Here is a 27216-nt window from a genome sequence, read left to right as displayed (position 1 = left end):
ATTCAGGTTTATTATCAAAATTATTTTCAAATTTTAAGTGATATTTCATATAATTACAGAAAAACATTTTTTTCAAAATACAGATATATTAGATATTCTCGTTATGTTTATGTGTGTGTATACATATATACTTGCATGGGAATTATACTTTTTTGGTCAAATCATGCTTAGAGATTTTATTTCTTCTTTATATTTTAAAAATCAACCAATCAAAGTTGAGTTAAATTCTCTCTTTTGGTAATGATAAACCCCCAATAAGTTAACATGATTGATGTATTAGTCACATATTTTCAATAAAATGATGCCACACATCTAGCCAGTAGCATGCTTATACAAAAATCCAAAGATTCCCAAGAAATATAAACATTTAATTCAAGAGGTCCCTGTTTCGACAGTCATACCAGCTAATTACCAATGCTCGGTCTCACTAGTCAACCTACACAGGTAAGGTGATGAGATTTTCTTTTTAATTTATTCATTTTAATTGGAGGCTAATTACTTTACATTATTGTATTGATTTTGCCATACATTGACATGAATCCGCCCCGGGTGTACATGTGTTCCCCATCTTGAACCCTCCTCCCACCTCCCTCCGCATATCATCCCTCTGGGTCATCCCAGTGCACCAGCCCTGAGCATCCTGTATCATGTATCAAATCTGGACTGCCGATTCATTTCGTATATGATACTATACATGTTTCAATGCCATTCTCCCAAATCATCCCACCCTCACCCTCTCCCACAGAGTCCAAAAGACTGTTCTATACATCTGTGTCTCTTTTGCTGTCTTGCATACAAGGTTATCATTATCATCTTTCTAAATTCCATATATATGTGTTAGTATACCTGATTGGTATTTTTCTTTCTGGCTTACTTCACTCTGTATAATAGGCTCCAGTTTTATCCACCTTTAAAACTGATTCAAATGTATTCTTTTTAATTGCTGAGTAACACTCCATTGTGTATATGTACCACAGATTTCTTATCCATTCGTCTGCTGATGGACATCTAGGTTGCTTCCATGTCCTGGCTATTATAAACAGTGCTGCAATGAACATTGGAGTACATGTGTCTCTTTCAATTCTGGTTCCCTTGGTGTGTTTGCCCAGGAGTGGGATTGCTGGATCATTCAAATCAATACTATCTTACCCACAGTTGAGAACTTTTAGAGATTATGGCATAACCATGTTCAATGTCAATACAGATTTGTTTCTTGAATTTTAATAATTGATATTATTTGATCATGAAAAAAACCCACATGTTGTTAGTATGGATATTATTTTCTATTTTTTCTTAAATCAGCTATAGAATGAACCACAGTCACCTTCTTAAGGAGTACTACTGAATTGATGGTGAAGGGAGAGAATTTCAAAATGAAATTTGTTAAGTGTTTATTTTTTTAAAGTAGAATATAATTCAAATTAAAAAATCACAATCAATAATCTGAACCATTTTTCTGAAAATTAAATGAGACTATAGATTTGTGAGTGCTTTGTGAATTAAGTTTCTAATGGATTCCCTGGTGGCTCAGCGGTAAAGAATCTGCTTATAATGCAAGAGACATGGGTTTGATCCCTGTGTTGGGAAGACTTCCAGGAGAAGAAAATGATAACCCACTTCAATATTCTTGCCTGGGAAATGCCATGGACAGAGGGGCCTGGTAAGCTATAGTCCATGGTGTCACAAAAGTGTTGGACACGACTTAGTGACTAAACAGTAGCAAAGAACAATTAAGATGGTATTTCATTTAGCATTTAGATTTAATGAGTTGATACAGTAATGCCGATTGCCTCAGAGACTGCATGATGGGTGTATATGTATGTATCTTTTAATTGAGTGCATGCAAATAGTTTTACTGGCTCTTGTAAATATAGTTACTAATACTGTGGCTTCAGTTCTTATTCTGCTTCTTAGAAGAACCTGAGGTTGAACATCTATAAGATGTTCTAGAACTAACACCTAAAAAAAAGGCCTTTTCATTATAGGGGACTGGAATGTAAGAGTAAGAAGTCAAGAAATACCTGGAGTAACAGGCAAACTTGGCCATGGAGAACAGAATGAAGCAGGGCAAAGGGTAATGTAGTATTGCAAAGAGAATGCACTGGTCGTAGCAAACACCCTCTTCCAATGACACAAGAGAAGATTCTACACATGAACATCACGTGGTATGTCAATACCATGGTGGTCAATACCAAAATAAGACTGATTATATTCTCTGCAGCCAAAGATGGAGAAGCTCTATACAGTCAGCAAAAACAAGACCGGGAGCTGACTGTGGCTCAGATTATGAACTCCTTATTGCCAAATTCAAACTTCAATTGAAGAAAGTAAGGAAAACCACTAGACCATTCAGGTATGACCAAAATCACATCCCTTATGATTATACAGTAGAAGTCAGAAATAGATTTAAGGGACTAGATCTGATAGACAGAGTACCTGAAGAACTATGGACAGAGGTTTGTGACACTGTACAGGAGGCAAGGATCAAAACCATCCCCAAGAAAAGAAATACAAAATGGCAAAATGGTTGCGTGAGGAGAACTTAAAAATAGCTGAGAAAATAAGAGAAGCAAAAGGCAAAGGGGAAAAGGAAAGATATACCCATTTGAATGCAGAGTTCCAAAGAGTAGCAAGGAGAGATAAGAAAGCCATAGTCAGTGAACAATGCAAAGAAATAGAGGAAAACAATAGAATGGGAAAGTCTAGAGATCGCTTCAAGAAAATTAGAGATATCAAGGGAACATTTCATGCAAAGATGGGCTCAATAAAGGACAGAAATGGTATGGACCTAACAGAAGCAGAAGATATTAAGCAGAGGTGTCAGGAATAAACAGAACAACTATATAAACAACTATATATATCACAACACAGATAATCACGATGGTGCAATCACTCACTAAGAGATCAGACATCACTATGAACAAAGCTAGTGCAGGTGATAGAATTCCTGTTGAGCTATTTCAAATCCTAAAAGATGATGCTGTGAAAGTGCTGCACTCAACATGCCAGCAAATTTGGAAAACTCAGCAGTGGCCACAGGACTGGAAAAGGTCGGTTTTCATTCCAATCCCAAAGAAAGTCAATTCCAAAGAATGCTCAAGCTACCGCACAATTGCACTTATCTCACACGCTAGCAAAGTAATGCTCAAAATTCTCCAAGTCAGGATTCAATGTATGTGAACTATGAACTTCCAGATGTTCAAGTTGGATTTAGAAAAGGCAGAGAAACCAGAGATTAAATTGCCGACATCATTGGGTCATCAAAAAAGCACCAGAGTTCCAGAAAAGCACCTATTTCTGATATATTGTCTATGGCCAACGCCTTTGACTTTGTGGATAGAACAAACTTTGAAAAAGTCTTCAAGAGATGGGACTACTAGACCACCTTACCTGCCTCCTGAGAAATCTGTATGAAGGTCAGGAAGCAGCAGTTAGAAGTAAACACAGAACAACAGACTGGTTCCAAATCATGAAAGGAGCACATCAAGGCTGTATATTGTCACACTGTTTATTTAAGTTATATGCAGAGTGCATCATGTGAAACGCTAGGCTGGGTGAAGCACAAGCTGGAGTCAAGATTTCTGGGAGAAATATCAATAACCTCCAATATGCAGATGACACCACCCTTAAAGCAGAAAGCAAAGAAGAACTAAATATCCTCTTGATGAAAGTGAAAGAGGAGAGTGAAAAAGTTGTTTTAAAACTCAACATTCAGAAAACTAAAATCATGGCATCTGGTCCCATCACTTCATGCCAAATAGATAGGGAAACAATGGAAACAGTGAGAGACTTTATGTTTTTGGGCTCCAAAATCACTGTAGATGGTGACTGCAGCCATGAAAGTAAAAGATGCTTGCTCCTTGGAAGAAAAGTCATGACCAACCTAGACAACATATTAAAAAGCAGAGACATTACTTTGTCAACAAAGTTCTGTCTAGTCAAGGCTATGCTTTTTCCAGTAGTCATGTATGGATGTGAGAGTTGGACTATAAAGAAAATTGAGCGCTGAAGAATTGATTCTTTTGAACTGTGGTGTTGGAGAAGACTCTTGAGATTCCCGTAGACTGCAAGGAGATCCATCCTGTCCATCCTAAAGGAAATCAATCCTGAAAATGGAAGGACTGGTGCTGAAGCTGAAACTCCAATACTTTGGCTACCTAATGCAAAGAACTGACTCATTTGAAATGACCCTGATACTGTGAAAGATAGAATGTGGGAGAAGGGGATGTAGGGATTGGATGGCATCACAGACTCATTTGACATGTATTTGAGTAAATTCCTGGGACTGGTGATGGATAGGGAGGCCTGACATGCTGCAGTTCATGGTATCCCAAAGTATGGGATATGACTGAGCAACTGAAGTGAACTGAACTGAACTTCACATATATTTATTAAACTCCTTGACCCTCATCTGCTCGATATGTAAAAAGGGAGAGTCAAAACTAAACTAAATTTTGGTTGAGTCATTTGGAGATCATGCAATCTAAAAAATAAGAAAGATTACCACCGATTAGATTACCTAGGATAGAGTAGTTCCATAAAACCATTTTCTCAGTGAATGGGTGGACACATGTATTCACCTGGATATTGTTGAGATATAAATGACTATTTTTTGAAGCATATAGTGAAATAAATTAGAAAATATGTTTTTCTTGGTATCAGTACTCATTCTGATACTAATCAGTAAGGTGGACACCTATCACCTCTCTGAACTTGCTGTCTATTTCTCCTGCTTTATTGCCTTTGCTGCAGCCCATACTTGTCTTTTTAATGAACTGGGGGTGTTCCAAGTGGACCACAAAAATGCCTGCCTCAGATATTTGAAACTCTTTTTTCTTTTTAATTGAAGTATTGTTGATTTAAAATAATTCAACACTTCCTTTTATTTAAACCAAGGTCCACAAACTTTTCTGTAATGTACAGATAGTAATCTTTTTTGTTCCTGTGTTTGCAGACAATATGGTCTTTGTAGCAACTCTGCTCCTAAAAGCAGTCATAGGTAATATGTAACAATAGATGGAACTGTTTTCCAATGAAACTTTATTTACAGAATAGGCCAGAGTAGGAGGAGTAGCAGGCAGAAGGTTATATAAGGTCTGCAGGCCTTGGTTTGTTGATCTTTGGCTTAGATTGCTTTCCTTTCAGATATCTGCATGAATTGCTCTCTCCCTTTTTCTAAGTTTTTGTTCAAATTCCACCTTTTCAAATCTATTTAGAGGAATCCACTTACAATTGAAAATGACTCCACCCCTCACTGGGCTTCCCATGTGGCTCAGTGATAACGAATCACCCTGCTAAGGCACAAGACACAGGTGACACAGGTTCAACCTCTGGGTCAGGAAGATCCCCTGCAAAAGAGTATAGCAACCCACTCCAATATTCTTTTCTGAACAATCCCATGAACAGAGGAGCCTGGCAGCTACAGTCCATGGGGTTGCAAAGACTCGGCTACTAAAGCTACTAAGCACGCACCCCACCACTCACCAAAACAAACTTTTCCCCTTCCTTAATTAAATTTTCTTCAAAGCAATTATCATCTTCTAAAAAACTCTACTGGGTTTTGTTTTAAACTATCTGCATCCTATTAGAATATTCCATAGAGTCCAGAATTTTCAATCTTCTTTTTCTTTCTCTTTCTATTCAATGTTGTCAAGTACAGTACAAGACTCATAGTAAAGGTTCAATAAATATTCATCCTAATTTTTGGAATCCGATGTGAGGTTGGTTAACACTATATAAAGAATATCTTGAAAGAAGAAAGAGGGGAGAGAGAGGAGAGGAGCAGTGATTTGTGTTTAAGACTGCTGGGGCAGTGGCAATAGAATTGCTAACATGCTCTAGCACTTGCTTTTGCTGCCAGGTTCAATGATGCATGTTACTGCACTCTAACCTGAATTTTCTTATCTGCTAAATGATGATGCCCATTGAATGCCTTCAATTATTCAGCAATAAATAAACAGTACTAACTTTCTTCCTTGATGATATTTCAAATCTTCCCTCAGGATATTATTGGGAATCCACTAAAAAAGCAGTGCCTTTTCAAAGAATGCCACAAGATGCCAAAAGTTGGGAAATAAAAGATAAGAGGAGATTTTTCAGGAAAATATCGTTGATGTAAGGATAAAGGTTATGGTAGCATGTTCTTTTGCCCTTTTCTTCTGATAATGATATTCCTTTACAATCTATGGATTGTTATAGAATGGGAATCAAATCTGGATTTGAGTGATATGGAGTAACATTTGAAAGTTTTCTTTCTCTTGTTTAGAAAGCCTATTTTGAAGTGGTTGGCATCATCAAACACATAAAATGTCTGAAGATTCTTGTGAGTGATGTACCAGCACGAGATTCTCAACCCTGCTAGAATCTTGGGGAGATGAGGGGGTGTAGAGGACTGATTCTAGAACACAGCAAATGTGATTCATTTGTAGACATTTGGGGTGATCTCTCAGCTCCTTTTCTTAATAAACTGCTTGACAAATAGATTTCTCAGAGTAATGAAAATAAACTCACACTAATTATGATTATTTTATGGTCAAAGTAGAAAATCCCTTATAGATAATAAATTTCTGCTTTGTTTTATGAAGAAATAACAACTCTGTGACATGTAATTTTATAAATTATTATTTGAGCCAAAACTCATACATACTGTGCTATTTGTTAAAATATGAATATGGTGTTATGATTTAAAATAAATAATTGAATTAAAAATAAGCTAGATATTAATTGTAGCAGTGAAGATGAAAATAATTAGAGTGAGAAGAATTGCATATTTGAGATATTATTTAGTTTTATTATTTAAAAATGGAGAATTAAAAGTAAATAGAATTACACGACCTCAAAGATTCACTCTTATTGTATTATTCTGCATGCTTTTATTTGAATAACTATGACTTTTCAATAAAGTGTTTATTTAGCCAAAATGTAACATTGGCCATTTCCATTTTTTCACATAACTCTATTTTAATGAATAAAACAAAACTTTAAAAATTCACTGAATGAACACAGAACAAATTAACATTCCAGATAAATAACTGTTAATGAGAGCTATGATGTACTGCACAAAACAGAAATCGTGGATCAAAGGCATAGACAGTAAACATAGTTTTGAACCAATATCAACTCAAAGACGTACTGGCAGTGTCCATAAAAATCAACGGAACTGAAATGAGTATTAGGATTCATCCAGAAATCTAAAGTCCAAATACCTAGAAGACAGTTAAGACTTTCCTTATTCATTTATATGTTTAACATAAGTAGTCTTGCATTTTATATATTCTTACTAGAAGGCTATGTTAAATGTCACTCACATGGTTTAAAACTTGGACAAATAAAGGAATATTAAAATTCCTTTCCTGTCAAGGTCTTGCTTTTGGCTGTCTACTACAGATACTGTTTAAATTTAATTAAAATTGATATGCCATAGCTCTTTTAGTAGTATGCAAACGTACACACTACAAGGGCTTACCTTGTAGCTCAGTTGGTAAAGCAGCTGCCAGCAATTCAGGAGACCCCAGTTTGACCCCTGGGTTGGGAAGGTTCCCTGGAATCATCGTATTATATCACCAAACACATATTCTGACATATGACTTCAAGAGTTTTACCGTTCACACTGGTTCATCTGAAGAAAAGAGCTATAATCTACTTCTTTCTAAGAATGATAATAATCTAACATTTTTATGAAGACAGATCATAATTGAACTAAATTAAAATTAAAATTTTAATTGAAAAGGGATTTTTACATTGTCACATCAAGAATCCATTCAATTTAGGTTAGTACCAGATTTGTCATTTTCCTTTTATTTTGAGGATGTGCCTTTTTCTTAAGGATACTTCTCAACTCCATGATAAAAATGTAATATTTTAATCTCAGTGACACTGGCAAATATGATTAGCTAGATATATCTTTAGTTCTGCAGTTACAGTGTACATTTACTGAACAGCAAACCAGTTTCATTTACTGGAATTAAACTTCAGTCATGATTATGAATCTATTTAAAGGAAGAGAGAACTGTTTAAGTGGCTATGCAGAGAAGATTTAAGTGAAAAATGTATACATTTGCAATGACTCATTGACCCCTTTCCAATAAATTCAACTTAATTTTAAACACTACTTTTAATGTATCATGGAAAATTTGAAATGCAAAGAACTATGATAAAACATGTCTGGATTTTTAATATGCAGTTTATCTGTTACGGAAAAAAAAACCCTACTTCAGTAAGAAAAAAAGTGATTTGCAAGTTTGTCTTATAATTGTGAATACTTTCATTAATAATCTGTTAGAATATACACAATGGCCCTTTCTTTTATGCTAAATGGCTGGCAAGTGTTTTGCCAAATTTTAGCTGTAGAAGAAATGAAATCCTGTAGAATAGACCTGGAGAACCAAATAAAGAAAATGGAAGATAATAATTTAAAAACTACATATGAACAATTCAGTTACCTTATTTGTGGCCTTTAGGTCAAAGATTTAACTTAATAGCCATAAAGATAAAAATTAAAATGTCTGCCCTGGTTTGACACGGTTGGAAAATATGGTAAGAGAGTTTTCTTTTTTGAAGTGATAAAAAGTTACTAAATGTGTTGCAAAATATTTCCAAAATATATAATCCTCAAAAGGCTTCTATCCAGAATACATAAAGTATGCTGGTAAAGGAATTAAACAGAAAAAAAACTGGGCAAAATAGAAATAGAATATATAGAATAGAAAAATGGGCAAAAATCATATTGTGGCTTGTAAAAGAAGCTTTATGAATGAACAATAAACATCTAGAAAGCAAATACTATCATTAGCTATTTTATACATATATACTTTTCTGGTGTGGCGTGTATAATGACTATAAATTCTTGAGAAAATCCAAAAATTAAATGACTTCATGGCACTTCAAAGTGAACAGAAGCAGGCAGACTCTGGTGGTGAGATAAAACTTGAAAGAAACAAACAACAGTGAAAATTGATAGAGCCAAATGTTGACTCTTTGAAACACTAAAAACATGATGAAAAGCAAACTAAACCTCTAGGTAGACAGACCAAAAAATTAGAGTATGCAATTTACCAGTATCAGGAATTCAGGTGATATGCATGTCAACATGTTCTTTCATGTGTCTAACAGATTAAAATGATAAATTCTAGTATGAATCATTTTTATGTCAATAAACTTTTTTAAAAATTAGAAGATGCACCCACTTAAAAATATAATTTAGCAAAAATGGCACAAGATGAAATAGAGAATATTCATAGTATAATATCTACTAAATGCATTGAATTTTTATTTTAAAACTTTCCATTAAATAAAACTCTAGACACAGAATCTCTTCATGGGTAAATTCTATTTAATACTTAAGACAGAAATAACTATTTAATGGGGAAAGAACTGTTCTTTCAATAAATGGTACTGGAATAACTAGGTATTAACATGAAAAAAAATCCCCATATCACAGTATACACAAAAATTACATTTAGATGGATCATAAACCTCAAGATAAAAGTTTAAACTATAGAGTTTTTGGAGGAAAAGTATATAATACTCTAAAATTTTGTCTTTATATGTGAAAAAATATTTTACAAGGCAGTATATATTTGAATATTGCTTTATTTTATACAGTCTGAGGATTTTTGCCTCTTAATCGATGTCTTTACACCACTTTTATTTAATGTGGTTATTGATAACTTATGTTAGCATTTCTGTTGGCTCCATGGGTTTTTAAATTCATTTTTCTGCCATTTTGAAATAACTAAATAACATTTTAATTTCATTTTTCTAAATACTGGTTTATTGAGCTATAATCTTTAACAAGATTCATCTTTAAAAATTATACAGTTCCAAATAGTAGTTGTTTTTGCTTTTAAACAACTTTACTGAGATATAATTCACTTATGTGAACACCTATGTCTACTTCTGCAATGAAATATACACTTTCTCCATTTAACTTGTACAGCTCAATGTTTTTGGTATTATGTTATTAAATTTCTTTTTTAATAACACTTGGAAAAAAAATATACAGTTCAACAAGGTTTGACAAATGTATACATTCTTGTAACCATCAACTTGGTCAAGATAATTTTTCAATAGTTTCCCAAGGTTTCTTCAAAAATTGAGTTAATTCTCCTTTTCTTAATAAGTTTTAGAATGATATATTCTAAGTACATACTTTTATCACATGTATGTTTTACAAATATTTTCTTTCAGGTCTGTGGTTTACCTAAGCTGCTTTTTTAACTTTTTACTTATCTATGGACTTACAGAAAAATAGGAAAGATGGTAGGGAGAGTTCCCATATACCCCACATTCAGTTTCTCCTATTAGTAATATCTTAAATTAGTATGGTACATATTCCGATTAATAAACACATGTTGAGAAGTTATAACTTTAGTCCTTATTTTATTTAGATTTCCTTAGTACTCTTGCCTAGAAAATCCCATGGATGGAGGAGCCTGGTAGGCTGTAGTCCATGGGGTCGCTAAGGGTCGGACATGACTGAGCGACTTCACTTTCACACATTGGAGAAGGAAATGGCAACCCACTCCAGTGTTCTTGCCTGGAGAATCCCAGGGACGGGGGAGCCTGGTGGGCTTCCGTCTATGGGGACACACAGAGTCGGACACGACTGAAGTGACTTAGCAGCAGCAGCAGCTTTACCTAGTATCCATTTTCTACTCAAGAATTCTATCCAACGTGTGTGTGTGTGTGTGTGCGCGCGCGCCTGTGTTTGTTAGTCGCTTCAGTCATGTCCGACTTCGCATTCCCATGGACTGTAACCCACCAGGCTCCTCTGTCCATGGAACTCTCCAGTCAAGAATACTGGAGTGGGTTGCCATTTCCTCCTCCAGGGGATCTTCCCGATCAAGGGATCAGATTCTTTACCATCTGAGCCATCAGGATACTATGTTCTATCGAATTGAGGCATTTCCTTAGGCACCTCTTGGCTGTGAAAGTTACCCAAAGTTTCCTTGTTTTTATTGCTCTTACCATTTTTGAGAAGTCGTCATTAGGTATTCTGGAGAATGTTTATAAATCTGGATATGCCTGATATTTTTTTTTCTTGATTGCTGCTGCTGCTACTAAGTCACGTCAGTCGTGTCCGACTCTATGTGACCCCATAGACGGAAGCCCACCAGGCTCCCCTGTCCCTGGGATTCTCCAGGCAAGAACACTGGAGTGGGTTGCCATTTCCTTCTCCAATGTGTGAAAGTGAAAAGTGAAAGTGAAGTCGCTCAGTCATGTCCGACCCTTAACGACCTCAGGGACTGCAGCCTACCAGGCTCCTCCATCCATGGGACTTTCCAGGCAAGAGTACTGGAGTGGCTTGCATTGCCTTCTCCATTTCTTGATTAGATCTAGGTTATTGGTTTTGGGGAGAGATACCACAGAGGAAAATATTCTCATCATCTCATCTCAAGGTTACATACTACTAACTGTTGATTTACTTTGATTTTTTGGCTGAGGTAGTGGTTTCCAGGTTTTTCCACTAAAGTTACTCTTTTTTTTTTTCCCCTCAGTTTCTATATAAGATGCTTTGGAAGCAACTCCATGTGTATTCCACACATAAGGAGTGGGCGTTAGGCTTACCTCCCTAATGGTTAATTTGGCATTCTTATGTAGTGGAGATTTATCTATCTTCTCCCATTTATGTGTGAATTCAGTCACTTATTTATATCAGTATGGACATATGCATATCTATTTTATATTTTGGGTATAATTCAATACTATTATTGTATTTTATATGGCTCAAAAAATGTTTCAGTCTTCACCAATTAGAGCTCTTTAACTTGTTCAGACCATTTCCTGTATCCTTTTATCATATCCACATCATTCTTTTCTGCAGCACTTTCCTACTTTCTGACACTACTCATTTTGTCTATTTCCCCGACCAAGTCCTACGATTAACCATTTCTCCAAGGAACTTTACTTCTTTTTACTAGAAAATGGTATTAAATCAACATCTGAATACTAGATATGCTTGTTGCCACTGGGGAGTCATTGATTCTGGGTAAGAAAGCTAGATATTTAGGAATGCTATTTGAATTATTACGTATTTAATAAACTTGATATTCTCTTAAAATTAAATCTCAATGGTAGTTTTATTTGGGGGTTAAGTTTTCTTGGTACAAAATTGGAGAACTGCTGGACACATTTATTTTCAGGTTAAAATATTTCCTGTGTATATATTTCCTTCCATTATATGATAATTTTTATTTTCTTACCTGAGTTTTGCTTTGTGGTGCATCGTTCACCTATGAGATTTGGTCTTCAGGATTAAGTTTTCTTAGCCCAAATTCTAGCACTTAATGATATGCTGAGTAAAACTGTTCCCTAATTATTTGTTTTTATAAGTAAAGTGCACCAAATAGATTGTAAGTACCATGAAGACGCACCAGCACATTCAACACTGAACTTATAGAGCAAGTTCCTATTGATCACTCCTCTCTCTCTTTCGGCCAATAAGAATCCATCTAAAGTCATAGATAAACAGATGATACATAGATACAGGTATTGATATAGATGTAGATATAGGTATAGATATAGCCACGTGAAAGCCAGCAAATAAATATTTTGAGTATCATATTTAGAACTATACAGGTGATTCTGAATCTCTAAGCTTAGAATTGAGCTTGACTTTTAGTAGCATTTCAATGAATACTTGTTGAACAAATAAATTATCTCTTTTTGGGACACAAGCATGATCATCCACATTTGACAAGTAGCTTCCAGCTGTAATCTACTGTAACCAGGCCCTTGGAATGTTGTCATTCTGATTGATGCCAACACATAAAACGATGTTCACATTTCTTGTATTGAGGTTCAGTAGTTGTGTTTTCTGGCAAAATTGTGCTCATGGCCCTTGGGGAGGAGTTGACACTGATTAAGTATCCTACTCAAATTTAAGTCTGCCAAACAAAGCAAAACCTTCTCTGGGCTGTTTGCAACACAGACAATTCTGACAAACATAAATAGCCTCAGGGGTACCCAGAAAAATATAGTCTTGAACCTACTGCTTACATGACTCACTTCATGAACCCAATCTGCCACAGAGCCAGTTTGCCATCCTTAAAGCCTATGCCAAAATTTTAACCTTTCTGTTACAGCATTTCACTCCTTCATATGCAGTAACCTACAATTCAAAAGCTTAAACACATTTTCACAATTTTTATCCCTAAACAGAAATGTTCCAACATCTTTTGCTAGTCTTTCTATTGGAACAGATAGCCAGAGTCAAAGTAAATACTTAAAGTAAAATTGTATGGTTTTGTATCAGGTTTGGTTTACATACTACATAAAAATAATTTAATTATACAGATTAGACTTTCTTTCTTCAAGAATCATTTTCTGAACTGGATGAATGATTCAAGACTTCCAAACATAATCCTTCCCAGTCAGTAAGATGATACTCTCAGTAAAACGTACTTGATCTTTTTCTTTGGAATTTGAAGTTTCCAATGTAAAAAGCAATAAACAAAATATAATGATGGTCTGGCTTGGATGGTCTCAAAATAGTTGCTACTTCCCTCTACTCTCATACACAAATTTCATCTCAGTAGAAAATTCTAGGGAGTTAATTGCATGGAACACACAACTGCTCAGATTCCATCCTGTGGACACCTTCAAGACTATGGTCTAGGAACTTGGAGTCCAAGGCTATCTATTATTTACTTTTCATTACATTTTGGGAGCATTTGAAAAATAGGAATATTCATATTTAAATATTTTATTTGGGTTATGGGAAAACTTCTCTCAATGTTAATTTTCCATTAAAATTAAAATAAATTATTAAGGCTTTGAGGGCTACAAAGTCCTCCATAATCTAGCACATATGTAGCATTTCAAACTCACTTTCTAACACTGTCCACGTTCTTCACTACTTTCTCTCTACTCTGGTTTTCTTACTGTTCATGGAATATACTATGCACATACCATTATCAAAAATTTTGTACTCGCATTTTCCTCTGTCTGAAATGTTTTTTCCTCAAATAGCCACAAACATACGTTAGTAGTATCTCATATCATTTCAAGTGGTACTCAAATATTACTACCACTATGAGGACTTTTTTTAACAACCCTATATAAACCAGCATCTTTTATCATGATTAGTCCATTTCCATGTTCAATTTTATTCAAAACATTATAATCAGAAATTTATATGTATTTACAGTCAAATTATTGCCTGTTTCTCACTCTAATTGTACATTTTAAGAAAGCAAGAAGACTGGCTGCTTGTTTCACTTGAATTATTGTATGCAGTTAACCAAGTACTAATAACTCTATGCCAAAGTTACAATTATCACCTTAACATATGAGAATTGCTCTATCGCAAATACATTGCACTACCAAATGGAACTCTCTTAAGTCATGTTGTGCACAAGCTACTTTCTGTATATGTTGACATTAACTGCATCCCTGGAATCTATAAAAGTGACTAGCATAAAGAAAGCCCCATTAATATTTTTGGACTATTATTTCATAAAAGCAAAAGGGCTTCATTGAAACTTGTGGTCCCAGAGCTATGTAAGACTTTTCAGTCATCTTTTTCACTCTCAGCCAGTGTTAGCTACTCTTGCAGCATGTAGCTGTGTTAGAACTTTTCCGTTTTAAGGCCAGAAGGCACTTTTGCATTAGTAAGGGTATTTTAAACCTCTCTAAAAACTCTATTAGCCTTTGCCCTGCTTCATTCCGTGCTCCAAGGCCAAATTTGCCTGTTACTCCAGGTGTTTCTTGACTTCCTACTTTTGCATTCCAGTCCCCTATGATGAAAAGGACATCTTTTTTGGGTGTTAGTTCTAAAAGGTCTTGGAGGTCTTCATAGAACTGTTCAACTTCGGCTTCTTCAGCATTGCTGGTTGGGGCATAGACTTGGATTACTGTCATATTGAATGGTTTGCCTTGGAAATGAACAGAAATCATTCTGTCGTTTTTAAGTTTGCATCCAAGTACTGCATTTCGGACTCTTTTGTTGACCATAATGGCTACTCCATTTCTTCTAAGGGATTCCTGCCCACAGTAGTAGATATAATGGTCATCTGAGTTAAATTCACCCATTCCAGTCCATTTTAGTTCACTGATTCCTAGAATGTCGACGTTCACTCTTGCCATCTCCTGTTTGACCACTTCCAATTTGCCTTGATTCATGGACCTAACATTCCAGGTTCCTATGCAATATTGCTCTTTACAGCATCGGACCTTGCTTCTAGCATCAGTCACATCCACAACTGGGTATTTGTTTTGCTTTGGCTCCATCCCTTCATACTGGGCAACTACTGACCTAGGGAATTCCTCATTCAGTATCCTATCATTTTGCCTTTTGATACTGTTCATGGGGTTCTCAAGGCAAGTATACTGAAGTGGTTTGCCATTCCCTTCTCCAGTGGACATCTATTTCTGCTTCATTGACTATGCCAAAGCCTTTGACTGTGTGGATCACAATAAACTGTGGAACATTCTGAAAGAGATGGGAATCCCAGACCACCTGACCTGCCTCTTGAGAAACCTGTATGCAGATCAGGAAGCAACAGTTAGAACTGGACATGGAACAACGTCAAGGTTGTATATTGTCACCCTGCTTATTTAACTTCTATGCAGAGTACATCATGAGGAACGCTGGGCTGGAAGAAGCACAAGCTGGAATCAAGATTGCCCGGAGAAATATCAAGAACCTCAGATATGCAGATGACATCACCCTTATGGCAGAAAGTGAAGAGGAACTCAAAGTCCTTTTGATGAAAGTGAAAGAGGAGAGTGAAAAGGTTGGCTTGAAGCTCAACATTCAGAAAACAAAGATCATGGCATCTGGTCCCATCACTTTTTGGGAAATAGATGGGGAAACAGTGGAAACCATGTCACACTTTATTTTGGGGGGGCTCCAAAATCACTGCAGATGCTGATTGCAGCCAGGAAATTAAAAGACGCTTGCTCCTGGGAAGGAAAGTTATGACCTGCCTAGATACCATATTAAAAAGCAGAGACATTACTTTGCCAACCAAGGTCCGTTTAGTCAAGGCTATGGTTTTTCCCGTGGTCATGTATGGATGTGAGAGTTGGACTGTGAAGAAAGCTGATCGCCGAAGAATCGATGCTTTTGAACTGTGGTGCTGGAGAAGACTCTTGAGTCCCTTGTACTGCAAGGAAATCCAAACAGTCCATTCTAAAAGAGATCAATCCTGGGTGTTCATTGGAAGGACTTATGCTAAAGCTGAAACTCCAATACTTTGGCCACCTCATGAAATGAGTTGACTCACTGGAAAAGAGTCTGATGCTAGGAGGGATTGGGGGTAGGAGGAGATGGGGACGGCAGAGAATGAGATGGCTGGATGGCATCACCGACTCGATGGACATGAGTTTGAGTGAACTCCGGGAGTTGGTGATGGACAGGGAGGCCTGGCATGCTGTGGTTCATGGGGTCGCAAAGAGTCGGACACGACTGAGCGACTGAACTGAACTGAACTGAACTGAAACCTCTCTAAGAACCAAACCAAAGATAAATAAAGCTCAAAGACAGTAGTATATTTTTTTTTCTTGCTCACTTATGAGTCTAAGGCAGATGTCCCTGGTTGGTGGATGGCTTTCTCCCACATAGTTATTAAAAATGCAGGCTTATCCTGCTTTCTGTCACTTGTACCCTCAGAATGTTATTGTTATTTTATTCAAATGTTGGAAGTGAAAGAGGGTATAGAGGAAGTACACCAGTTATTCAGTAATCTTTTATCAAAAGTGCCAAAAAATTTCACTCATTTCTCAATTGAAAAAAATTCACAGTATCATAACAAAATACAAAGAGGACTAGGTAATCTAGTACCTAGTTCTGCAGGTGCATTCTAGCTATACCTGTATATTATAAATGAGACAATAGGATTTTAGTAAAACCCAGCTCATGAGATATCTGCACACACTTATTTCCACAGATAGAATACATTCATGCCACACCCTCTGGAAGGTGAGAGAAGGACAAGGGGATACGGGACCCAGAGTTTCAACCATCCAATCTATATATGCTACCTTCCAGAATCTGCACTGGATATATTTCAGATTTAGAAATAATGTTTTGAATTTGGATATTCTGTACCTGCTTGTGATAAACCTTGATCCATATTTGATAAGTTCACTTAGATTTACATTCATCAGCACGGACTACACAGAGAGTCAAGCCTAACTGCCTGGCAGCCAGAAAAGGAAATCCCTAAGTGAGGAGATATTTCCTAGCTATGTGCATTCTATAGAAGTTGATGGCCTAGCTATAGAGCATATCATAGAAGAAATGCTTGATTTAAATGTATTTAAAGGGTATAGTTTGTCATGTCTGCTATGCCCAAATAGTAATGCCCAAGTAGCCGGCTTCTGGTAGAATCTCCATACAGTATGAGATCCTCTACCATATTACTTTTAACAAAATGAACAGATTAGAAAAATGAATATTCTTAAAGAACCTAACAATGCTACTTTTTTTACATACAGTACTAGTTTTTTTGTTTTTTTTTTTAATTCCCCAAACAGCTGTCAGCTCATCCTGTTGCTTCCTTCTCATTTAAAGATGGCATTTTTATGTGTCATTTGTTACAGCTTCCCAGGCGGTGTAGTGGTAAAGAATCCGCCTACCAATGCATGGGATGCATGATCCCTGGGTTGGGAGGATCCCCTGGAGGAGGAAATGGCAACCCACTCCAGTATGCCTACCTGGAAAATTCCATGGAAAGAACAGTCTGGCAGGCTATCATCCATGGGGTTGCAAAGAGTAGGATATGACTAAGCACTATGTGTCATTTGTTCAGTTCAGTTCAGTTCAGTCCCTCAGTCGTGTCCGACTCTCCACGACCCCATGAATCACAGCACGCCAGGCCTCCCTGTCCATCACCAACTCCTGGAGTTCACTCAAACGCATGTCCACAGAGTCGGTGATGCCATCCAGCCATCTCATTCTCTGTCGTCCCCTTCTCCTCCCGCCCCCAACCTTTCCCAGCATCAGAGTCTTTTCCAGTGAGTCAACTCGTCACATGAGGTGGCCAAAGTATTGGAGTTTCAGCTTTAGCATCAGTCCTTCCAATGAACACCCAGGATTGATATCCTTTAGAATGGACTTGTTGGATCTCCTTGCAGTCCAAGGGATTCTCAAGAGTCTTCTCCAACACCACAGTTCAAAAGCATCAATTCTTCGGTGATCAGCCTTCTTCACAGTCCAACTCTCACATCCATACATGACCACAGGAGAAACCATAGCCTTGACTGCTACTGCTAATTCACTTCAGTCGTATCCGACTCTGTGTGACCCCATAGATGGAAGCCCACCAGGCTCCCCCATAGCCTTGACTAGATGGACGTTTGTTAGATGGTATCAAAAGCACACTTCATTTTGAAATACAAGTCTTCTAAAATGCAAGTGATAATAATCCTTAATTATTTCTTATCTTGATATGAGATTTGAGATAACAGAGATTTTATTGCTATTATTATTTTTTTTTTTGTGGTTCTTTCTTTTTGTGGTCATGTTGTCCTTGTTTGGCAATACCTAAGTAGTCTGAATACAAGTCATTTTCATTTTGGCTGAATTGACCAGTCAATCTCAGAATGCCATGTATTATAATAACTTTTTCATATCATAAAACTACTTCACTCTCTGTGACTTCTGCCAATATTATACTATAAGGAAATTAAATATAAAACAGGTGCTGGTTGTCATCATCAGATATTTCCTATGTCCCATTATCAAGAAACTTAACCTGTTTGCATCACATGAAGACATACTGCATATATGGTGGCTTCTTAAAAATATCTTCACTATGTTAATTATGTGGGATTATGGATGTGTTAATTAACTCCAATACTTTGGCCACCTCATGCGACAAGTTGACTCACTGGAAAAGACTCTGATGCTGGGAGGGATTGGGGGTGGGAGGAGACGGGGACGACAGAGAATGAGATGGCTGGATGGCATCACTGACTCGATGGACATGAGTTTGAGTGTACTCCGGGAGTTGGTGATGGACAGGGAGGCCTGGTGTGCTGTTATTCATGTGGTCGCAAAGAGTCGGACACGACTGAGTGACTGAACTGAACTGAAGTGAATTATCTTTATTTTAGTAGCTGTTTTACAACATTTATGTATATCTAATCATGTTGTACATTTTAAATGTATACAATTATATTTGTCAGTTATTCCTTGATAAAGTTAAAACATTTAAAAAAAAAAAAGTATATTCCAAGATTCTTTGATGCTCCTTTCCTAGAATACCTGTAACCTGATTCTCTCCTTGGCTGTAGGACTGACTCAATAACTCATTTCTAAAAGTAGAATGAGGTGCAAATAACAGTGGGTGATTTTAGAGATAGAAACTAGGTAGTAAAATATTTCCACAGTCTCTTTGTTTTCTCTAGAGGCTTTGGGGAAAGTTAGGTGCCCTTTCATGAATAGAGACCCACGTGGTGAGGAATGAAAGCCTTCAGCCAACAAACCTGTAGAAGAGCCACTTTGGAATTATATCATTCAGCCACAGATTAGCCTTCTTATTAACAATGCCTCGGCTGACATGCTGACTTCATCCATATGTAAAATTCACCTGTGTAAACTGCTCCTGAATTCTTAATACACAGTAACTGTAAGAAACCCTTATACTTGTTTTTAGCCACTCACTTTTAGGGGTACAGTACTTTCAAGAGTTGCTAAGGTATTCCCTAGCATTTCTGCCACTGTATCCACTTTATTTGGTCAAGCGGCCTGCAGGAACCTTAAACATCATTAAGCATATGACCTAGAATGCATCCAGTGTCAAAAGCAAATGTAAGTCCCAGATGAGACTGCTTCAACAGCACCTGTGATCAAAATATCCTCTGCTTCCCAATGCCTTATGTAACTCTTTGATGAGATGCTTTTCCTCTGCCTGCCCCCATAACCCATGGCATTTTAGTTTGAATTGACCAATATGGCCTCAGTCTGAGAACTTCAAAGCACTTTATTCATAAAACCTAATAAAGACATGTCCCCCAGTTCCTTTCTCTTTCTCTTTGTTTGCAGGCTGCCTTCACCTCCCCATGGGGTCCCGTGAGGTGTGGCAGGTATTTCTTCTAGAAACTGCTAATAATAAAGTTCTCTATTTCACTTGCTTTTGAGGTCTTTTGCAGAACCATGGCTCACCATCCACATCCTATGCTCTACTTAACAAGTGTTAATTTGACAAGTAATTTGCTATGCAGTGATAGGTGACTAATATGCATTTCATTCCATATGTAGTATCCTCAGCTAGCCTCTGAGATTGAACCAGAAATGGTATTAGCAAGTTTGATTATGTTCAGCCTGCTTTATCTCAGGTATCATGCCAGTGGAGGAATGCCTTTATGGAGTCACCTGTGATCAACTGCAGTTCCCAATTTTCATTCTGTTTTACATGTAATAACCAGGTCAATCTATTATACAAAGTGTCACAGGGTATCAACTCCTCCAGTGAACAGTTCTTAATTGTTAGCATTGATTACAATTAATCCCTAAAGAAGTCTAAACTGCCTCAAATCCTGTCCTTTGTAAGTCATAAGATTCTCATTTTTTCTATTAATTTTGGATGAAATATAAATGCAGTTTTTTCCTTTCTCATCACTTATCAAATCAAAACTAAAGGTACATGTGTTCTGTGTCAGCCATCATCTCTCAAAGAAAAATTTATTTATTCCTTAAAACATTTCCTAAAGCAGCACATGATTCCACCATCAATCAATGGTTTAAGATTGGATGCTTGTTGCAATATCATATCATACTTGTACATAAATCTCTAGGCAACTGAAGCTGTGCACATGATCTCACATCTTCTTTCATGACCTAGAGCTTATCATCTACTACATGATGATTCCCTTCCCAGAGCAAGACAATGTCTATCCCTTTACTTCCAAAATATTTTGGACATTTTCCCTCTTCACTACATCTTTGAATTGAATTGTCAAGTCTAAATCATGTAGATTGGAACAATAGACGAGTTCCAAATAGGAAAAGGAGTATGTCCAGGCTGTATATTGTCACGCTATGCTTTTAAATTGAAGCATAGTTGATTTACAGTGTTAAGTTTCAGGTATATGGCAAAGTGATTCAGTTATATGTACATATATATCTATTATTTTTAGATTTTCCTGTTATAGGTTATTACAAAATATACAGTAGGCCCTACAGTTCAGTTCAGTCACTCAGTTGTGTCCGACTCTTTGCGACCCCATGAATAACAGCACGCCAGGCCTCCCTGTCCATCACCAACTCCTGGAGTTCACTCACACTCATGTCCATCGAGTCGGTGATGCCATCCAGCAATCCAGTAAGCCCTTACTGGTTATCTATTTTATATAGTGTGTATATGTTACTCCCAACTTTCTAATTTATCCCTCTTCCCCTTTTCTCCTTTGGAAACCAAAAGTTTGTTTTGTATGTCTGTGGGTCTACTTCCGTTTTGTAAATAAGTTAATTTGTATCATTTTTATAGACTTCACATATAAGCAATATTGTATGATATTTACCTTTCTCTGGTTTACTTCAGTTAGTAGGATAATCTTTAGGTCTATCCATGTTGCTGCAAACAGCATTATTACATTCTTTTTTACGGCTAGGTAAGGCTGGATGGCATCACCGACTCTGTGGACATGAATTTGAGTGAACTCCGGGAGTTGGTGATGGACAGGGAGGCCCAGCATGCTGTGATTCATGGGGTCGCGGAGAATCGGACACGACTGAGGGACTGAACTGAACTGAAATTTCCACTCTGTGTATATATATATATATATACACACACACACATATACACACACATATATATGTATTTATACTGCATCTTCTTTATCCATTCATCGACTGATGGATATTTAGGTAGCTTCTTTGTCTAGGCTATTATAAACATGGCTGCTATGAACATTGGGGTGCATGTATCTTTTCAAATTATGTTTGCTTCCAGATATATGTCCCAGAGTGTGATTTTTAAATCATATGATAGCTCTATTTTTAGTTTTTTAAGAAACATTCAAAATGTTTTCTATAGTGACTGTACCAATTTATGTTCCCACCAGTAGTGTAAAAGGATTCTTTTTTTCCACATGCTCTCTGGTGGTTATTATTTGTAGACATTTTAGTGTTCAATGAAGGCCATTCTGTTTGGTGTGACATGATACTCTGTTGTAGTTTTGATATGCATTTATTTAATGATTAGAAATGTTGAACCTATTTTCACATGTCTTTTGGCTATGTGTATGTATTCTTTGAAGAAATGTCTATTTAGATCTTCTGCCAATATTTTATATTGAGCTGTTTGCATTATTTGGAAATGAATCCAAAGGGGAAGTGAGCAGGGATAAATTAGTGGTTCTGGGTTAAAATAAATTCACTACTATATATAAAATAGATAACCATGAAGACATTACTTTGCCAACAAAGGTTCACCTAGTCAAAGCTATGGTTTTTCCAGTAGTCATGTGAGGATGTGAGAGTTGAACTATAAAGAAAACTGAGCACCAAAGAATTGATGCTTATGAACTATGGTGTTGGAGAAGACACTTGAGAGTCCCTTGGACTGCAAGGAGATCCAACCAGTCCATCCTAAAGGAAATCAGTCCTGAGTGTTCACTGGAAGGACTGATGCTGAGTCTGAAATGCCAATAATTTCATTACCTGATGCAAAGAACTGACTCATCTGAAAAGACCCTGATGCTGGGAAAGATTGAGTACAGGAGGAGAAGGGGACAAGAGAGGATGAGATGGTTGGATGGCATCACCGACTCAATGAATATGAGTTTGAGTAGGCTCTGGGAGTTGGTGAAGGAACTCCCAACATGAGTTGGTGAAGGGAGCCTGGCATGCTGCAGTCCACAGGGTCACAAAAAGTTGAACATGACTGAGCAACTGAAATGAACTGAGCTGAACTGATACATTAATCAGTTGCATTTCTATAATCTATAAGCAAAGTATTAGAAAGAAAAACTAAGAAATTAATGCCATTTACAATTGTTTTGAAAAGAACAAAATACCAAGGGATCAATTTAACCAAGGAGGTGAAAGACTCGTACTTTGAAAACTGTTCGGTAGTTAGAATAGGAAAAAGGAGTCCAGAACGGCTGTGGCTAAAAGACAAGGAAGGTAAAAGTCCATGAAAATAGAACAAAGGAAGGTCTGCGGACCAGAGTGAGGACCTCATATAGAACAAACAGCACTCCTGGCTAGCCCAATTGACATAGGGCAGGCCCAGGGTGGAGGAGAAAAATCATATAAAAGGAAGAGCCAAAGAGCCGGGGTTTCTCTCTCTCTCTCTTTACATCTTTTGGGTAGGCATGCCCTCATGCCTCAAGGATGTATTTTGCTTTATCTTCTAAATAAAACTGAGTTGTAACATGGAACTGTAACACTGATCTGTCCGAAAGCTGTGACATGGTCTGTCTGAGCGCTTTAATGTCCGTTGTTTCATATTTTTGTTATGACGAGACAGAATCAAGGAAATTACACACTCCCATGACAAAATCTATAAGACACTGATGAAAAAAATTGATGATGATGCACATAAATGAAAAGATATATTGTGTTCCTGGATAGCAAGAATTAATGTTGTTAAAAATCAATACTATTCAAGCATTCTATAGGTTCAATATAATCCTTATCAAAATATCAATGGAATTTTTCCACAGAACTAGAGCAAACAATTCTTAATTTGTACGCAGCTACAAAAACTCCTAAACAGTCAAAGCATAGAACAATACCATAGGTATCACAGTCTCTGATTTCAAATTATATTTCAAAGCTACAATAATCAAAAATAGTATAACACCTCCACAAAAGCAAACTCACAGATCAATGAAAAAGAATCAAGAGCCCAGAAATAAAACCACACTTACATGGTCAATTAATCTATGGCAACCCACTCCAGTGTTCTTGCCTGGAGAATCCCAGGGACGGGGGAGCCTCGTGGGCTTCCGTCTATGGGGTCACACAGAGTCGGACACGACTGAAGTGACTTAGCAGCAGCAGCAGCAATCTATGACAAAGGAGGTAAGAGTATACCATGGGAAAGACAGCATCTTCAGTAGATTTGAATGTATCTGGAAAGACAGTTATATGTAAAAGAATAAAATGAGACTATTTTACATCATATTAACAAAAACAATTCAAAATGGATTAGAGGCCTACATCTAAGAACAGAACCCATAAAACCCCCCTAGAAGCAAATGGGAGCAGTATACTTTTTGATATAGGACTTAGAATTATTTTGTGGATCTGTCTCCTTTGTTGTCTATTTCCAAGGACAAAAAAACAATTCTTTTTTTCAAAATGGACTTCATCAAACTAAACAGCTTTTGTACATCAAAAGAAACCATCAATAAAAGCTAAAGGCAATTTAGTTAATGGGAGAATATATTCCCAAATGGTAAATCTGATAAGTAGTTAATAGCTGAAACATACAAAGAACACATACAACTCAATATCCAAAGGTGGGGGGAAATAAAGAAAGGTAAGAAGGAAGGAAAGAAATACAAAAGAAAGAAACTGAGAAATCCATAATTTGACTATCTTGGGCCAGGTCTCAAAAAGCCCCTAGAGGGAGGAGGGGATTGCGACACACAAACTTGAGTCACAGACTCCTCCCTAAGAAGATCCCGCCGGCGCCAAGAATTAAGAAACTCCTCCCAAGAAAAGTCCCGCCGGCGCCAAAAGTCGAGCCAATCAGGAAAAGAGGGAACCCCCCCCCCTAAAAACCGCGCGCGTATAAGCTGGCCAATGAGCTTCCGTGCATGTATAAACTGGCCAATGAGCTTCTGCCAGCTTGATCTTTTGAACAGAAATAGGTGCTTATGTATCCTGGAACCTGTCCCCGCCATATTTGGTTTTCTTTTAAACCAACCAATGAAAACCCTGTAACCAAGCTTCTCGCTTCTGTACCCGCGCTTTCTGCATCCCGACCCCATAAAAACCCCCTGCTCCAGCCGTTGGGCGCGCAAGTCCACCGAGAGACTTTGTCGCCCCAGGTACCTGTGTATCTGAATAAACCTCTTGCTGTTTGCATCCGAACGTGAATGGTCTCGCTGTTCCCTGGGAAGGGTCTCCCTTGTGGGAAAGATACTCCACGGAGGTCTTTCATTTGGGGGCTCGTCCGGGATCCGGAGACCCCCCCTCGCCCAGGGACCACCGACCCCTCGTCGGGAGGTAAGCTGGCCAGCGTTTTATGTTTTACTGTTTTATGTTTTCGTGCTTTCTGTGTGTCTGTTGTGGTGCGACTTGAGTTTCAGCTGAAACAATCTGTATCTGGCGGAGTCAGGAAGGAGCTGACGAGCTCGAACTTCCCTCCGCAAGCCTGGAAGACGTTCCAAGGCTAACTGGAGCCCGATTTTTCGGTGCTCATCCGTCTCAGTTCACGACCAGAGTCGGACTTTTCGGGGCTCCGCCCTTGTCCGAGGGGTACGTGAAACTTCAGGGAGGCGAGGGATCCGGACCCTCATCTACGCCTCCATCCGAGCTTTTGTTTTCAGTTTTGCGCAAAAACCGTGCCATGCGATTTTGGTGTATTAGTCTCTGTGTCGTGTTTGTTTGTCTTATAACAGGAGTACTCTTACTAGAAAAAATGGGTCAATCTCTAACCACCCCCCTGAGTCTTACTTTACAGCATTGGAAAGATGTCCAAGACATCGCCCATAACCAGTCAGTAGAAGTCCGAAAAAAGAAATGGACAACCTTTTGCTCGTCCGAGTGGCCCTCCTTCAATGTGGGCTGGCCACAGGATGGGACCTTTAACTTTGATATTATTTTCCAGGTAAAGGCAAGAGTGATGGATCCCGGGCCCCCTGGTCATCCCGACCAAGTGGCATACATCGTGACTTGGGAAGCCCTGGCCTACGACCCTCCGCCATGGGTCAAGCCCTTCGTCAATCCCAAGCGCCCTCTTCCCCCATCGGCCCCTGCCCTTCCACCTCTCCCCCTCCCTGCTTCGGCCCAACCGCCTACCCACTCGTCCGGGATCCCTCTGACTGGGGAGAATAACGCTCTCCCGGCAGAAGGGGTTCATCAGCCCGGAGGAGGGCTGATTATAGCACCGGTGCAAGGTCTGTTCAGGGGTGATCGCCGTAGCCGGCATAAGGCCGAGGCCCAGCATTCGCGCTGGAAGGCAGCTGGCTCTGTGGGAGAGAGGAGGTCTCTCCCGATCCGGAAACTGGTGGGCAGTGGACGCCCTTCGGTAAGGTTACTTTAAACTGCAGGAAGCCTCAGAGGTCTCAGAGGCCTAGTAGTGTGTTTTCGGCGGACGTTTGTCTGTCCTCCGTTTGTCGTGTTATCGTGTGTGCCGGCATTGTCTCCGTCTCTCTCCTGTGTCTGTTCTCTGCCGTAATCTGTTCTGTGGTCATGGGTCAAGGAAGCTCTACCCCGCTCTCCCTCATGATGGATCATTTCTCTGACTTTAAATCTAGGGCACGAGACTTGTCTCTGCTAATGAAGAGGAATAAGCTGGTGACGCTCTGCTCCTCGGAGTGGCCCACTTTTAATGTCGGGTGGCCGAGGGAGGGAACCTTCAGCCTGCCCACCATCCGGGCTCTTGGGGGAAGGTTCTCATGCCCGGCCCTTCCGGCCACCCGGACCAGATGCCCTATATCCTGGTCTGGCAAGATCTGGTGGAAAACCCACCAGCATGGATAAAGCCTTTTGTTTCTATCCTTTTCACCCATAAACCCACCTGGGATGACTGTCAGTAGCTGTTACAGGTGCTCTTCACCATGGAAGAACGGGAGCGGATTCTATCGGAAGCTCGGAAACATGTCCGGGGTGTGGACAGGAGGCCCACCCTGCAGCCGAACCTAACTGATGAGGGATTTCCATTGACCCGGCCCCAGTGGGACTTTGAGCGCGCAGAAGGTAGGGAGCATCTCCGAGTGTACCGCCAGACTCTTATGGCAGGCCTCCGAGCAGCTGCCCAGAGACCAAGGAATTTGGCTAAGATAAAGTTGTTCAGGGATTGGTTTTGGCTATGGAGATTAAATGAAAATTACGCTGCGAATACAATCCCCAGAGCTCGGGTCAAGTAAAAAGGATGAATCGGACCCTAAAGGAAACATTGGCAAAATTGGCAATAGAGACTGGCGGGGACTGGGTGACTCTCCTTCCTTATCCCCTTTATTGTTTATGGGGTCCCTCCGCCGACCCCCTATAGAATTGGTCCAACTGTTTTATAAACTAGTAAATTTTATATTGTAATGTCTAATTCATGACTGAAGACTCACACTGTGTCTGTCTTAATATGTCTT

The 27216-nt window shown here is 38.4% G+C and overlaps 1 protein-coding gene across 1 annotated transcript in view; it reads left to right on the top strand.

The window, feature by feature from the left end:
- The window catches only part of LOC148777837 (uncharacterized), a 104765-nt gene extending 78583 nt beyond the window's left edge, over window positions 1-26182 (top strand). Inside the window, exon 2 of the mRNA XM_088836121.1 lies at window positions 25210-26182. Coding sequence (XP_088692247.1) covers window positions 25210-26171 — 962 coding nt within the window. The 3' untranslated portion in view covers window positions 26172-26182. The remainder of the gene's footprint in view (window positions 1-25209) is intronic.
- Window positions 26183-27216: the final 1034 nt, after the last annotated feature.

Source organism: Moschus berezovskii, chromosome 5 (assembly GCF_049115385.1).
Source record: "Moschus berezovskii isolate FMDL1 chromosome 5, NW_MosBer_1.0, whole genome shotgun sequence".
Classification (NCBI taxonomy): domain Eukaryota; kingdom Metazoa; phylum Chordata; class Mammalia; order Artiodactyla; family Moschidae; genus Moschus; species Moschus berezovskii.
This window is presented reverse-complemented; position numbering and strand designations above follow the sequence as displayed.